Source organism: Papaver somniferum, unplaced genomic scaffold (genome assembly GCF_003573695.1).
Source record: "Papaver somniferum cultivar HN1 unplaced genomic scaffold, ASM357369v1 unplaced-scaffold_135, whole genome shotgun sequence".
Taxonomy (NCBI): Eukaryota; Viridiplantae; Streptophyta; class Magnoliopsida; order Ranunculales; family Papaveraceae; genus Papaver; species Papaver somniferum.
Window position 1 is genome coordinate 2991251 of NW_020622713.1, and position 11154 is coordinate 3002404.

At 36.4% G+C, this 11154-nt stretch overlaps 1 protein-coding gene across 5 annotated transcripts; it reads left to right on the forward strand.

The window, feature by feature from the left end:
- Positions 1–1508: 1508 nt before the first annotated feature.
- Positions 1509–8957, forward strand: LOC113333945. Of its 5 annotated transcripts, none has more exons than XM_026580305.1 (7): positions 1509–1602; positions 1771–1844; positions 1957–5000; positions 5101–5213; positions 5617–5651; positions 6173–6471; positions 7802–8957. In XM_026580305.1, the coding sequence occupies exon 3, from the start codon at positions 1999–2001 to the stop codon at positions 3802–3804; it is 1806 nt and encodes a 601-aa protein (XP_026436090.1). In that variant the 5' UTR covers positions 1509–1602; positions 1771–1844; positions 1957–1998; the 3' UTR covers positions 3805–5000; positions 5101–5213; positions 5617–5651; positions 6173–6471; positions 7802–8957. The 5 variants fall into 5 exon arrangements, with proteins under 5 accessions (XP_026436090.1, XP_026436093.1, XP_026436094.1 ...); XM_026580308.1 differs by having other exon boundaries at positions 1539–1602; positions 1781–1844; XM_026580309.1 differs by lacking the exon at positions 1771–1844 and having other exon boundaries at positions 1547–1602.
- The last annotated feature ends 2197 nt before the right edge of the window (positions 8958–11154 follow it).

An 11154-nucleotide genomic window follows, 5' to 3' on the forward strand; every position in this document is an offset into this window, starting at 1 on the left:
ATTGTGCCATTACAAGAGCTTGGAAAACAGTCACTAACCACTTTGAAAGTCTAGACAAAGACATTGATGAAACATCGGATGCTTGGTGGAACCGCGTATTCATCGTTTTTGTGGCGTTGGACGGAAATTGCAACTCAAGGTCTTTGAAACAAGTCAAGGAACGGTTCCAGAAGATACAATTCGAGTGTGATGTTTTGAAAAGAGAACTTGAGGCTGTTAGGGAAGCCTTTCCGGATATGCTGAGTGTTGTAAGAGTAAGTATTTGAATAAGAGGTAAAACTTATAAAAAGCTTTGATCGATACTAACTAAGTATATTTTCATTTTCAGTTGGGGAAGGCGTATCGCTATTATGAGGAGCTTCGTGGGGAAAAGTTTGAGCTCCACGATTGCTACTTTATCTTGGAAGGCACTAGGTATAACTACGCCATATATGATTAAGTTTATAAGTGCACCTTCATTATCTATTGTATTTCATTTCCTTCAATGCAACGCTATGCGAGATGTATGCCTTTTACGATTCAATGAAATGATTCTATGAAATCAAAAATTATGAGAATCTAGTGCAAAGGTCGTTACTTTATATAACTAATCAAACTAACGACTCTAAAAGAAATTAGTAATTGATATCTAGGATCGTCATTTCATATGACTACATGTATGACGACCCTAAGTGTTACTTTTTACAGAGAGTTTTGGTTTTAGAGTCGTCAATGTGTAAACAAAATAACAAAACGACTCTACGTGACCTAATTAAAAAGGGTTGTCAATGTTTAGCACACTATCCTAACGATTTTTCATAACCTGGAAAAGTTGCAGGTTTGAGTCGTTAGTGGTAGTGTCAATATACTGACGACCTAAGAGAGTCGTTTGGGTATACACCCCCCGACTATGACGATCCTTTCTCTGAGTTGTTCCATAGTGTGGATGATTCGACCACTTGGAGCACCATTCCGACAATTTGAAGAGTATAAGAAGTTTACCTGATTGTTTTGGCCTTGGGGTTCCTCATTTTGAGTGTTGGTTCCTTCATCTTGAGCAATGGGATCTTCATTCCAACCATTGTTCATGCCTTCCTCTATCAACATCTCCTCATCAAACATCCAACCCATATCATTAGTTGAGACAATCTTACCATCACACAATCATTGTTGTTATTTGAAGCTTCACCAATCTCATTCCCTCCACTTGAATCACCCATTTGTAAAAACCCTAGGTTTTCCTCTCAAAACTCCTCCTCTTCTTCTCAACACATAAAACACATTTTCCATAATTTTTTTTCCTAAAATCAGATTTTAATATAAATACACTTACCACACTAATCAAACTAATTAACTCCTAATACTAATTATATAAGGGCAGTTTTGCCATTTAGAAAATATTTTTTTAAGGGGTGATCCAAATTAGGATTGGTTGACCTTTTTTGTCCCGTAGTGCATGGCCCCAATTAAGCTAGGCAAAATATTTCCACCAGAAATGAATTCCCTTTTCTTTTACTCTCTGAGAAAATTATGTATTTTTGGTGGATGTTTTTTTTTTTTTACTATAATTTGGTGGAAATTTTCTTTCTTTCTTCAGCTAACAACGTGGATTACAACTCCCAGGTAATATCGTATGCCGATTCCAAATCCAATTTCAATTTCAGTGTGTTTTAGATTTAGGGTTCACTGAAAATTCTTTCCAAATCCCAATTCCAATTTCAGTGTGTTTTAGATTTAGGATTCACTGAAAATTGAAATGTTTGACGCAAACTGATTCCTTTTTTAAATTAGGGTCTCTCAGGAAAGAATATAAACCAAGTGATTTGGGGGAAATTTCCTTACTTTAGCTGGTTTTCAAATCCAGGGTAATCTCATGTTAATCAATTTCAATCCTTTTTTCATTTATTATGTTTTTGTATCAATTTATTTTCCATGTTGAGCTGTATTAAGAATAATCTTTAGTTATATCCAATGTAGGAAGCAACTAGCAGGTAGCTCCATTATTATTTATTTTAAGTTATGATGACGATGAGCATACAACCCCACCGTCTTGGTTGCGGTGATGATATTACCACCAATACTATGACAGTGATGGAGAAGAAGAAAAGAGCATATAGAAGAAATGATTGTGGGGATACAAACACGTCAACTGTGAAAAGAGCTTATAGAAGAGATACAAATACGTCAACTGTGATGGTGAAGGAGAAAAGAGTGTATGGAAGAAAAGATTGCGGTGACACAAATACGTCAACTGTGATGGAAAAGGACAAGGAAAAGAAATGTGCTTATAGAAGAAAAGATTGGGGTGACACAAATACGTCGACTGTGATGGAAAAGGAAAAGAAAACTGCATATAGAAGAAAAGATTGGGGTGACACAAATACTCCAACTTTGATGGTGAAGGAGAAGAAAAGTGCATATAGAAGAAAAGATTGTGGTGATATGAATACATCAACAGAGAAAGAGAAAAGAGCATATAGAAGAAAAGATTGTGGTGAGTCTATTACTCCAGCTGTGATGGTGAAGGAGAGGAAAAGTGCATATAGAACAAAAGATTGTGGTGATACAAATATGTCAACGGAGAAGGAGAAAAGTGCATATAGAACAAAAGATTGTGGTGATACGAATATGTCAACAGAGAAGGAGAAAAGAGCGTATAGAAGAAAAGATTGTGGTGATACGATTACTTCAACTGTAATAGTGAAGGAGAAAAGAATAGATGGAAGAAAAGATTGTGGTGACACAAATACGTCAATTGCGAAGGAAAAGGAGAAAAGAGTGTATGGAAGAAAAGATTGTGCAGACACAAACACGTCAACTGTGATGGAGAAGGAGAAGAAAAGTGCATATGGAAGAAAAGATTGTGGTTACACAAAAACGTCATTTGTGGTGGTGAAGAAGAAGAAAAGTGCATATAGAAGAAAAGATTGTGGTGACACAAAAACGTCAACTGTGATGGTGAAGGAGAAGAAAAGTGCATATGGAAGAAAAGATTGTAGTGACACAAAAACGTCAACTGTGATGGTGAAGGAGAAGAAAAGTGCATATAGAAGAAAAGATTGTGGTGGTACAAATACTCCAACTATGATGGAGAAGAAAAGTGCATATAGAGGAAAGAACTACCTTCCTCATGATTTAATTATGGAAGAAATATTAACCAAGCTTCCAGTCCGGACACTGCTAAAGTCTGTTCTGGTATCCAAACTCTGGTATAACTCCATTCATAATGATAATAAACACTTAACTTATTCTCATTTCCTTCAATCACAGAAAAAGCCCGATGTTATCCTTAGTCTTCTAAATGTTAAGGATGATGGGGTTGTTAAGAAGACGGGTGAGCCGGCTAGGTATGGGTGTCACTTCTTCAAATTTACTCCTGGAATTTACTCTGATGATGATGAAAATGCTCTGGAGTTTGACAAGTTTCGAGGTGGTCTTGTTGGTCATGACATATGGGAACAGGTTGGTTACTGCCATGGATTGCCTTGTATGGCTATAGTGGGTAATTACTCGACTGGTTACATAATTTTGGACGCAAACAGGAAAGACTTTATGTATATCTATCCAGCCATTGATGGTAAGTGCTGTGTCTCCAGTGCCTGCATCATCTGTCACGGATTTGGGTTCGATCCTTCAGCAAACGAGTACAAGTTGGTAAGCATTTTTCGTACTATGCAAAAGGAGCTTAACGTGGTGGTGTTTACATTGGGAACTAAATTATGGAGAAATGTCACTGCTACAAGCACTCCCATATCATGGTTTGGCGGTCGTCTTATTACAAAGATAAGAGTGCCCACGTGCAGTAATAAATCAGCCGTCTTCTGACCCACTAGTAGTGGCAGTGGATGTTTGGTTTGGAAGATAATAACAAGGGAGCTGGATCTAACGATATTCAACATGAAAATAGTAACGCTGTTAATAATGAGATGGAGATGCTACTGTCGTTCAATCTCAATGATGAGAAGTTGCAGTTCATTCAACTACCAGCTAAAAGTGCAACCGTTGAGCAGAAAAAGAACTTACTTGTTGATTATCCTCATCTTCTGGAGTTCAAGGGATCTCCTTGTATTGCATGTACTGAGAAAATATCAGCGAATGGAAGTGATTATCCTCATCGTTGCCGTGATGATCATCAGGGTAGTGGTAATTGTTGCTGTTGCTGTAAAGTTCATTTGTATGTGTTGAAGGATAATGTCAAGCAAGTGTGGGTTAAGGAGGAGAGTTTTGATGTTCGTATAAATTCTACTCCCGAGTGGTTAGTGCCACCTGGCACCAGAATCCTGCTGTTTTTGCTTTGGCAGCACTACTACACCTCCTACTCGCATTTGCAGTTTCTCAGATCAGGTGTTGCTTTACTGGTTCAACGGAGATTCTTTTCAAGTTTACAACTTGCGTTCTGAAAAACTTCAGCTTGTACTGCCTTTTAAACCTAGTAAAGTGGATGTTCTCTTTCGAGCTAAGATGAAAGAACCGCGGCGGAAATTTAATTCTGGTGATGATGATATTTATTGCTCCAATATGGATTATCAGCTGCACTGTCATGAAGAGAACTTACTCTCCCTGCAAACCTTCATACCAGAGGGAGTGGCAGGAGTAGATGCCGATGTTCTCAATGAAATAGATTTGAAGAGAGAAGACCGTCCATGTTCAGCATACATGTGTATCTACAGAGGCTCAAAAGTGTTTTATCCTCTTCTTAATTAGTACAGACCAACTAACTTATCTTGGTAACTGTCATCAGTTTGGTAGATTAATTTATTAGTCAAAGTCTTCATAAATTCCTTTGAAGTCCGCTGAATCCCGTAATGTGTTCAATGGAGAGTCAGTGAGCTCCAAACTACATTTTCATTTTAAAAGTGGTTCTTGATGGTGCAAGCTTGTTTTGTAAAGCCAACTATATTTTTGCCCAAGACCTGTTGGTGAACTTTATGCTGCTGCGGTAAAACTTCGCAAAGTTTATAAGAGTTGCCGGATACGGAGAAATCTTGCATATACTGTGCAGTTGTGGTGTAAGAGCTTTGGTAAGCAATTAATATCACTATTTCATTTCTTTTTTTAATGCTACTTTTGTATTTTATGATTTTTTTTTGCTGATTTCATATGGTTTTTCAAATGTTATAGTGGAAAGTTGGACTTTGCTGCTCTCGAGCGGAGTTCAGTAAGTTTCTTCAATGCTGAGAAACCAAAAATAGCTTTTCCAGGAAGGGCATGGGCAAAGGACAAGACCTTCCAAGGTACTCCTCACTTGACTAACTGCAAGGAGTTTTATATGCAGATGCCACTTTAGTTTATGTAGTCATAAGCCTATGATGATTATTTTATTTTTTTTGTAAAACACGGGAGCATATCATATTAGTTTACATCTCAAATCATTCTGCACAACGTATCGTACTTTTAATAGAAACATGGGTACATGATTTACATATGATTGGTAGTGAGTCTAGTGACTAAAGCATACTGTTATTTTTTCATGTCTTTCATATGCCACCTATCTCTGAAGCTCATCTAATCCTAAAAAGCTTTCAAGTACTTACTTTGAGATATTGTTTAGGACATATGTGCAAGTTAGGCATCTCATTTATCTAGTTAAGTACTATATTTCTTCCTCTCTATTCAGTACATCGTCTTTTTGTACAGGATTATACGGCTCTATTGGCAGCAGCCAGGCAAAGGTATGGTTATTCTATTTGTACTTTAGCTTGTTATCTGTTTGGTGTGTATGTTTCTAAGTTGGAAAATCAAAATGAAACCTGATGGGAAACATATCGCAAGAGTTAAATGTTCAAATGGGATCTGGATAGTTCTGACTTGAAATGTATATACGTTACTGACTTAACATGAAGATTATAGTTTATGCTCTTCGGAAAGTCAACTACCAAAAGTGAATATTTGCTAAGAAACTTTAACATGACAACAAATGCTAGGTTACGACAATTAAAAGGTCCCTGTATTAGGTAGCCTAGTCTATACTAGATGGTCGTGATTTGAATTATGAAGACTTCACATTTCAGTCGGTGGACTAAAAGTCCATTGATCAACTTATCTGCACAAAATTGGATGTTTAAATATTTGCAGCTACATAAATAATGCTTTTGGTCAAAATTCTCTTTTGATGATTTCTTTAGTTTGGGTTCGAGTTTTGGAAATTTGTTGAATGGTTCGATCTTCATGATTGTTTCTCTTAATTTGTCAGCCAAAACCCAACTTGAAGTTGCAAGAAAGAAAGTGAATTGCGGTGACCAGGGATTGAATAGGGATGGACTTTGCAACCCAACTTGAAGTTGCAAGAAAGAAAGAAAGAAAGAAAGGAAGTGATATTTGCAACCCAACTTGACCAGGGATTGAATAGGGATTCATCACCACCACCTTCATCAGCACCGTAACCAAATGCAATGCTAGAATTGTAACCAGAAATACAACTACAATCATAACATACTCCACCAATTTCATCTCGTCGAGATACTATTCGATCCCGCTCTGGTCCAACTATAGGTACTTTCTATCTCTCTTACTAGAATTCTGTACGGATTCATTAGATGTTAATTTAGTCCTAGGGTTCTCAATTGGAAACATGTGATCGTTTTGTGCTAAAATTTCTTGAAAACCCTCTATTTTTTTATACGAAGATTTCATTTTTTATTACAAATTGCAATTCCCCAAATATAGTGGAAACCTCCATTATAATTGTCTAAGAATGGGCTTTGTATGCTTCCTTAACACCCGAGGGATACCCAAGACAACTATTCTTATATGTCTAAGAATGTGCCTACACCATAAATATTCTGCAACAAGAACAGAGTGGACATGGAAGATCATGGACACAATGGAAAATTCAGATGTTGATAGTGAGACAACAGTTCGTTAGATATTGGGCAAGAAGTTTAATTCCACGGATGTTTAGTAGTATCTTGAATCAATTGCATTTGTCGTAATTGCAAGTTGCAACCGAAGAAAAAATGCCTTAATTTTGTTCAACCCCGGTGGTATCTCTGTTCAACATGTCAAAAACTGAAAACAGTTTCTCTGGGTTAAATTTGGATTGTCACTTAGATCCAAAATAACCCTCATCTCATTTCTCTAACAATTTCCTGGACTTATCTTTGCCATCCGTTAGACATTTAAATTGATGCATGTTATCTCTTAATGAGTTATGTTTTGTGCCGCGTGAAAAACTCTTTACTTAGATGAATTTTGACGAATTGAGTGGAAATCCTGTATATGATAATGCTGTGTTTTTTTAGTTTCAAAATGGTTTTTTTTACTGTCAATTAGAATTTTGATGGTAGGTCTTTCTTGCATTGTTTTATTGTTATTCAGTCAAAGACGCTTGATTTTGGTTATGGATTTACAGGTTGCCACGTTGGCTTTCTTGATTTTGGTTATGGATTTATAGGTCGCGCATATAAGTTCTAAAATGTTGAAATTTTGAAAATTACCTTTAACTATGTGAAATAGGAAGGAAAAAAACTGACGCATAAGTGAAAGAAGAGCATGTGGTGCTCCTACTTGACCCGACACTCTGTTCCACTAATGGACAAGTGGCCAAACTATCTTTATATTTACTTTGTCATTGCCCGACCAATTATGTCATTTATAGTAGAGGACCACTTTGCAATACCTTCGACCATCCATATATGGCTTTTATTGGTAACCGGCATAAGAGTCTATGACAACTTTAAACCCCCAACAAAAATAAGAGTTTTTCTGAACTTGCATTATAATTCTGTCTTTTAAATTCTTCCAATTATTATAAGGCTGTATAGGTTTGAATTTTATTCTTTTGTTTCGTCAAAATGATTGATAAATAATCTTTAAATTTAAGGGCGGATAACTTCGGGAGGAGGAAGACAACCTATGCAAGTGGATTGCCTCAATGAGATCACACCCTAGAGCAACTATCAGTTCAGTTCAGATCAGTTCGTGTGGAGGATGAGAGTTTGGTTACTAATCCAACAACGACAAGAAGTGCTGGTAGTTCATCAGCGTCTCCTGTGCCAAATTACATTTTTGATGCAAATGCAATTGAAGTTTCAATCTCTGACAGAACTCCAAGTACTACTGCGCAGATTTTGATTTGATGCTCCTGGTCATTGTGACTTTTTTAGAAACATGATTACTGGTATCTCTCAGGATGATTGTGCTGTCTTCATTATTGATTCAACAACTGGAGGTTTTGACGCTGGTATCTCAAAGGATGGTCAGACTTGTGAGCATGCTTTCTGGCTTTCACCCTAGGTGTCAAGCAGATGATCTGTTGTAATAAGATGGAGGCGACCTCCCCCCAAGTACGATCAAACTGTGATGGCGCCCACCACCCCCAGGAATGTTGCTGAGAAGGATCTCAAGCGTGGTTTTGTTGCCTCGAACTCCAAGGATGACGCTGCCAGGGAAGCCACCTCCCAGGTTATCATAATGAACCATCCTGGTCAGATTGGTAATTATGCTCCAGTTCTTGGCCTTCACACATCTCTTGGAGAGGAACCCAAGTTCTCAGAGAATAGTGATGCTAGTATTGTCAAGATGCCCCAACCAAGCCCATGGTTGTAGAGACCTTCTCTCAGTACCCACCTCTTGGACGTTTCGCTGTTAAGGACATGAGGCAGACGGTGTTGGTGTCATCAAGCAAGTTGAGATGAAATGATGCATCAGGAGCCAAGGTCACCAAGTCCGCTGCCCAGAAGAAATGAAGTGAGAGTAGAGTGATGGTGATAAGAGGGTTTACAGGAGGGATTTGTCTTTATTTTTGGACTAGGAGTCAGTTTTGTTTTTGGTTTTCTTTGATTAGGCACCATTGCAGTCTTTTGTTTTGTTGCACATCCAGATGTAAACCTGGGTGCTTGACAGGCGGTGGCAAGTGGAAACAAGAGGTTGGGCTGTTTAGTTCCTTTAAAAACTTGCATCGGGATATGGACGTTTCCTGTTCCTGTTCCTGTTCATAACTGTTTTGCTTCCCTGGCAACAAGAGGTTGGCCTGTTTAGTTGAAGTTCCTTTAAAAGCTTGCGTTGGATATCATATGGAGTTTTCATGTTCCTGTTCATAACTGTTTAGTTGCATAAAACCCTTTTGAATTGCTAGTTTAGAACGTTTTTCCGGGCACCACTGTTTTTTAGGGGATCATTGTTTTCTTTTTTGGAAAGATATTTGAAGTAAAATTAAGTCATCCCTTATCCATAAATTTTTCTTAATACCAAAATTGCCCTTTTCAATTAAGCTAGTGTGATGATTAGTTCAATACATTAGGTTAACATAATTAATGACTAATGTAAGAAAAATTAATTAAATTATGAGAGAAGAAGGAGGAGAAGAATAAGAGTTTTTGAAGAAAAAAAAATTGAATCCAAGCCTTCAAACTACTGAGATATACGTCAGTGTCAGTTTATTATTTCATGAATTGGCCAAAATTTCCTGAAAATGAGATATTTTACAGCTTAATTTGGTCTAAGTCAAACACGTTCGGATACCAGATCTGAAAAACAGGTAGCCGAACTTATCAGCAGATGTAGTTCGACTAATGTTTATGAAGGTGCATGCTGCATAGCTTAGTTTTAATGGAGTTTTTGTTTTCAGAGAAAAGTTTGGTTAGGAGAAAAAATTTCGACGTTAGTTCGGCTAGGAAAAACAATTTGCGACCTAACCGAACTCAATATATAGGTTTTCAGAGGAAAGTTTGGTTAGGAGAAAAAAATTGAGACGTAACCGAACTTTCAGTTAGGAAAAAAAAAATTGCGACGCAACCGAACTTTAGTTTGGTTAAAAAAAAAATTTGCTACGTTAGGAATTATTTTTGCGAAATAACCAAACTTTTCTTCATGTTCATCATTTCCACCAGGTTCCGCTAGTTCGACAAAGTTTTTCACATAATTCCTAGCCGAACTTTTCTCTACAATTTCAATTTTTGTGATTACTACTCCCTCAATTTAAAATGAAATTTGGTTAGTATCCCTAATAGTGTTTTTGTGTCTATAAATTAGAGTTCTAATTAAGTTAGTTGGTTTATAAGGGAGGTTAAGGTTAATCATAATTTAAACAAGGATAAAGGATAAATTAGTCATCTCCTAATTTTAGGACACCCCCTTATAGCCATAGGAAAGTTGGCCTAATAAAATCATGGTCCCTTCAGAAAAACCATGATCTTCAAAACAAATCATTCTTAGTTTAACACTTACCTCAATTATTTGAGCCCCACCACTAGAGGACAAAAATCGGGCTTTGAAATAAACTCAAAAACCACTTAACCAACTATTTGTAACGGTTGATTTACTCTTGGTCAATTAGTAATTAGTGTTAGTTCGATTGATTAATAAATATTTAATCGTGTTAACCCAAATTTGAACTAATGTTAATCGATCACCTGAACACGAGAAAAATATCGGATATTTTATTTTCATTTGTCAAAGCATTAACTTAGAATCGGTAGATGTTTTTGGGTTGATGGCTAGAATCGGTAGATGTTTTTGGGTTGATGGCGGATGTTTTTGGGTTGATGCTCTTTATTCACGAACATTTAGAATCGGTAGATGTTAACTAATATATAGATTGGGTCGTGAATGTACACATAAACCGATTGTGTTATACTTTCATAAACAAAATATCCATTCATAGTTTTGGGAAATCAGCACATTGCATAGTTTAGGAGGTTATCTATATGTACAAAATATAAGGGGTTTTGAGCATTGGACGGTCGGATAACATTTTGACAGACAAACATTGCATATGACTATCCCAATTTCATCCTAGCCGAAGACATCCGACAGACGTAACAATTGTACTTCTTTTCATTATGAACATACATTAATTAGATTTCCCTCATGATGATGATCTAAAATAAACATTAAATGTGAAAAAAAGATAAATAAAGACCATCATTTATATTCTTTGGAGTTAAAAACATGTATAGTTGATATTATTGTCTGTAATAAACTAATCATCCTTCATCAACCTATAAACAAAAATAACATTAAAATCTTTATCAATATTTTAAAAATAAATAAATTTGGAACCAGTTAAATATGATAAAGTACCATGAAAAGGTATTTTGAACAATGATATGCACGTATGTTAGTTCCAATAGAATCTAATATTGAGCAATGGTGTATACTAACAGTAATTTTAAAATAAAGGTGCAAAAAACTTACTGTTGATTATCTTTTTCCGTTCCAAAGTCGAATATTTAT

Bases quoted from the DNA above. Each gene is read 5' to 3' on its own strand.
- LOC113333945 (XM_026580305.1), top strand. From the start codon at position 1,999: ATGATGACGATGAGCATACAACCCCACCGTCTTGGTTGCGGTGATGAT.